The sequence below is a fragment of the Penaeus chinensis genome, chromosome 6, assembly GCF_019202785.1.
Source record: "Penaeus chinensis breed Huanghai No. 1 chromosome 6, ASM1920278v2, whole genome shotgun sequence".
Classification (NCBI taxonomy): Eukaryota; Metazoa; Arthropoda; class Malacostraca; order Decapoda; family Penaeidae; genus Penaeus; species Penaeus chinensis.
The window spans coordinates 20,401,458-20,406,424 of NC_061824.1; the positions used below are offsets into that span (position 1 = coordinate 20,401,458).

A 4,967-nucleotide genomic window follows, 5' to 3' on the forward strand; every position below is an offset into this window, starting at 1 on the left:
TTAATGTTCACATTAAGCATTACAGACAAAAACAAATGAGCATGCCAGACATTAACACATTTTAGTAATGCGCATTTAATTAGTAATAGAAATACATATACACAGATACATACAAAAAAATCAGAAATACACATGGAAATACAAATACTACTACAATATATACAAAAGACAAATACACCTACATTGACATACAATCGCAATCTTGCTAAAGTATAGAGAAAATTCACATCGTGAACCTTTACATAGTGCCACTAGCTGAATTACCACGATGCATCTGGGGATCTTACTAAACCTAGCAACATAACATTGATTGGATCATCTGGATCAATATCACCTGAATCAACCATTGCTTTTCCAGGTTGAACGACGCCTTCAGGCATAAGAATTCTTAATTCATTATCAATTTTAAATGGTATGATCTGATTCCTGTGAACTCTATGCTCTGTATACTTCGTAAGGTCTTTTACTATATATGACACTGGTCCAACTTTCTTTATAATTCTAAGGGGACCGATCCATCTAGATGCCAAGCCTGCTCTACCCTGACCTGGAGGTTTTTTACGCAAAATCAAAGATCCCTCCCGGAGTTCTGGAATTGCCTTCGTTCTTCTATCAACTCCCTTCATATTTTCTTCCCTGACCTTCTGCGTCCCTGTGACCGCGGCGTCACGAGCAGCTAATAAGTCTAACTGACGCTTCCCTATATCTCCATCTCTCGTGTGGTGGTTCGTGAGACCAACGGGAAAGATGCAATCACGTCCTGTTAAAAGATACAGAGGCTGGTTATTCACTGATCTATGAAAAGCGGTGTATAGGGCTAATCGCATGTACTCTAGTCGGGTATTCCAAGTATTAGGCGTCTCTTCGCACAATGCTGCTAAACAGTCTTTAATCACGCGGTTGCATCGCTCGACTAGTCCGTTAGAAGCTGGGTTGTATGGAGTAGTATATCGCGTTTTTGTTCCGAGCAGTTCACAGACTTCCCTGAATACTCGCCTGTAAATTCACTCCCATTATCCGATAATAGTGTGACGGGGGGGCCCGAAAATCGTTATAAAGTGTGAAATTAAGGCGTCTGCGACTGTGTGCGCATCCTTACTTGGCATGGGCACTAACTGTATGAACCGTGTTAACTCATCTACGATAGTTAGTACATATCTGTCGCCATTGCTCGCAACCGGCAGGTCAATCAGATCAACCGAAACTCGTTCGAACGGCTCCGTCGCGAGCGGGTTGGCTGCTAGAGGAGCGCGCCCGCGCAGGACCGTCTTCCGCCTTTGACACGTCGGGCAGGAATGAACGTACTTCCTGCAGTATTGCAAAGCATTAGGGAACCAATAAAAATCTACTAGTCTCTTTTATGTTCTAAATATCCCTGGATGACCGGCTGTACTGCTATTATGCAATATTTTCATTGCTGCGGGGCGAACTTTAGGTGGCAATACGAGTTGACTCACTAGTCCAAACGGTAATTCTCGCACGTGGTATAATATGCCGTTGTTTACCTCGAATTCGTCTAACGACGAAGGGATCTTTACACATGGCAGGGCCTTCCCTTCAACAAATTCTACTATCTCGCGACATAAGGGATCCTCTAACTGCATTGCTCGAAATTGGTTGGGATCGATTGCTGACAGATCTATCGCGGCCACGGCTCGTGATAACAGATCCGGTACATGATGGACTTCACCTGGTTTATAAGTTATCTTGCAGTCATAAGAAGCTATTTCGAGACATCTTCACGGACTTAGTGGGACGTTTGAAAATATAGGTAGGAGGACGGTGGTCTGTAAATACCTCAAAGGTACGCCCGTAAACGTACGCGTTGAAGGCACGTATACCTTCCAAGACAGCAAGTGCCTCAGCATCGGTGGTGCAGTATCGGACTTCGGCGCCCTTCAACTTCTTACTGTAATACGCGACGGCGTACGGTTTTCCTGCGACGCGTTGCATTAAGCACGCGCCAATTGCAACATTAGACGCGTCTGTATGAATTTCGAAGGGGAGATTAAAGTTTAGTCTACGAAGGACCGGAGCGGAAACTAATGCTTTTTTTAAGTCCTCGAAATCTTCTCATTCATCCTCACCCCAATGAAATTTGTTATCTTTTCGTGTTAGAGACGTTAACGGCGCGGCTATATTGGCGTAATTTGCAATGTGGCGCCGGAAGAATCCACTTGCACCCAAAAACCTCCTGACTTCCCTTACATTATGCGGTGCGGTCATACTAGCAATGGATGCTATTTTATAGGTGTCTGGAGTCACGCCATGTGGCGACACAACAAAGCCTAGTAATTTTAGTTCTTGTACCCCAAATTTACATTTATTAGGGTTAAGTTTAAAACCTGCTTGCTCGATCAAATGTAGAGTCTCTCCTAAATGTTGCATGTGGTCATTAAAGTTCTTTGAATAAATAACTATATCATTCAGATAGGCCATGGCATGTCTACTTAATACAGGTGATAAAATGAAGTTAATCATTCTCTGATACGTAGTGCCGGCAGTTTTCAGGCCGTATGGCATACGCCGGAATTGGCATAAATTAGTGCCGTCTGAAAACGAGGTCTTTGGCCTGTCGTCGGGGTTTAATTCGATTGACCAATACGCGGAACGAGCATCGAGTATAGAAAAGATGGTGTTCTGCCCGAGCTCATCGATCATCTCTTCCATTCGAGAAATAGGATAAGAGTCGGCCGTCATGTGTGCGTTCAAATTCCTAAAATCTATACAAAATCTGAAGCTATTGTCTTTTTTCCGGACCAGGACTATGGGTGACATCCAAGGTGAAGTGCATGGTTCGATCACCCCACTGTTTAGCATTTTCTGGCACTACTCTTTAATTTGCTGTTTTGCCATTTGCGGTAGCCTCCACTGTCTGGTTATAATGGGCGTGGTATCACCAGTAGGAATGGAATGGTATATGCCCAGTACGACACCTATGTCACCTTTTTCTCCATCAAAGAGTCTCAAGTGAGACATCAGTACAGATCTTAATCTCTCTTGTTGTTTTGACGGGAGATGATTGAGAGCTAAATCAGAGAAAGGGTCCGTTTGATTTTGCTTAGTGTTTACTTCCGCTGTGCATACTTGATTGTACGACACGCCTGTGGTTAATTCGACGCTGGGTAAAACACAGCCCGCACGTATTTTTAGATCTTTATTACCTAAATTTACTATCCAAATATGCGCGTTAACATGACTAGTTTTTATAATTGCTCTAGGAATAGCTATTTCGCCAAGGCAACCGTGTACAATTATATCACAGTCTGGGTGTGATAGTCTGCTTATCGTTACCGGCACGAACTTACCGCTTTGGGAAGGTAAAACTGTTGCGCGTTTTATGCGAGCGTACGACACAGGTGGAGTCCGAACAAACCTTTAATATCCACCGTGTATGTACAGGTGATTTTACTTCGGCTAGTGCTATACCGAGTGAGGGTTTATCTGTGAACGTCACAGGGATATACTCTTCATTTATACGTAATCCAAACTTACCAGGAAAGAGTTTGCGATCGAGTGAAAACCTGAATCGCCGTAAAAAGTCTATTCCTAGTAATACATCTCCTGGGAATGGACAAGTACTGGTTAACGTGAACCTGTGAATTATTTTTAAGGAAGGGGATATTTTGACTTCCACGTCTCTCTTCTATGGTCTCTAGCAAGGTGCCCGTTACACCTACAAGGGACCTAGCCTTCCGTGCGCGTGAGGTAAACTTCAACGAGTTTAGGGACGAGCTTTTAATAAGGGAGACCGCACTTCCCGTGTCAATGAAATCCACTACTTTTTTCCTCCAACGTTGATCATAATGGTTGGTCTGCCCGTTAAATTATCTTTCTGTCTCGGCTTATAGTTTGTGTCATCATTAAAATCGTGAGGGGCATACCTCTTTACTGCTTTTGCCAAGGGGACCCGAGGCCTGGCCCTCCCAGCCTTCGTGAAAGGAACACGCATACCGTCTGTGGTCTGGTCGGCGACAATGCCAGCATACATTGCCTTGCGGTTTATCTCTGCATTCTGCTGTTGAGTGACCATGCGTCCGATGGTAAAAACAGTACGGCGCGACCGGCGTAGCAACGGGTTCGGGAGCGTGTGTCGCAGCGATAGGGAGTGGTTCACGTTACGCTGAGGGGCCTGCGGTGTTCGCGACGAGAATAGTTTGTTCGCTTTAGTTACGATCTCGTGCAAGGGTAACTCTTCACACGCTATTAAAATATCTGCCATTTCTGCCGGTAAGCCACTCATAAAAATTCTTCTAATTTACGCTACCGGATCGCCTATTTCTATGGAATACTCCCTCAAACCCATGTATACTATTCCCTCTATTTCTAACAAGAAATCTTGTGGGGTCTGCCCAGATCTCATTGATTTTCGTTGTAAATTATAGAAGAAATCGCTGCTGTTCGCCGTGCCCTTAAATTTACGTCTTAATAAGGATTAAAAACGAGCCCAGTCCTCTATGGTTTCAATTTATAACCAGATCTGCGGTTCCTTTGCAATAGGTGCGCGCGAGTCTTATCCTTGCCTCGTCTGGGGTTACGAGTTCTATACGCCTGAGCCACGTTTCTAGATCTTTACTTCGGGACAAGTTATCTTTACTTTCTTTCACTTCGAAGTACGGGATCGCGTCTTTGTCTATCTTTAATTTAATTTGCGAAGCCGTTTTTTCGACTGGCGTTATTTTACTTGGGTCATTAGCATTATCTTTATCGAGTTATTCTAGAACTCTGGCCTTCCGAAAAGTTACCCGCATTACTATTACTTAAAAGGCTGGTCATGGCATCTAGAAGGCGGTTTATATTTTCGCCTTGACAAGCGATCATCTCTCTTAACTCGTGCATACCCTCCCGTGCTTCATTCTTGCACTTTCGTAGGTCAGTCATACCAATCTGTGTCTCATGCAGGCAAACAACTATTCTCTCGAATTACTGGGTTGGCATAACCCTTGGCATTATGTTCGCTTGCGTGC

At 44.1% G+C, this 4,967-nt stretch overlaps 1 protein-coding gene across 1 annotated transcript; it reads right to left on the minus strand.

Annotated features, from left to right (window-relative positions):
- Positions 1–260: 260 nt before the first annotated feature.
- LOC125026223 lies at positions 261–2,700 on the minus strand. Its single transcript, XM_047614526.1, has 5 exons — positions 2,088–2,700; positions 1,842–1,985; positions 1,468–1,690; positions 1,117–1,308; positions 261–996 (listed from the first exon to the last, which is right to left on the minus strand). Exons 1-5 carry the CDS (start codon positions 2,698–2,700, stop codon positions 261–263), a joined length of 1,908 nt encoding a protein of 635 aa, XP_047470482.1.
- Positions 2,701–4,967: the final 2,267 nt, after the last annotated feature.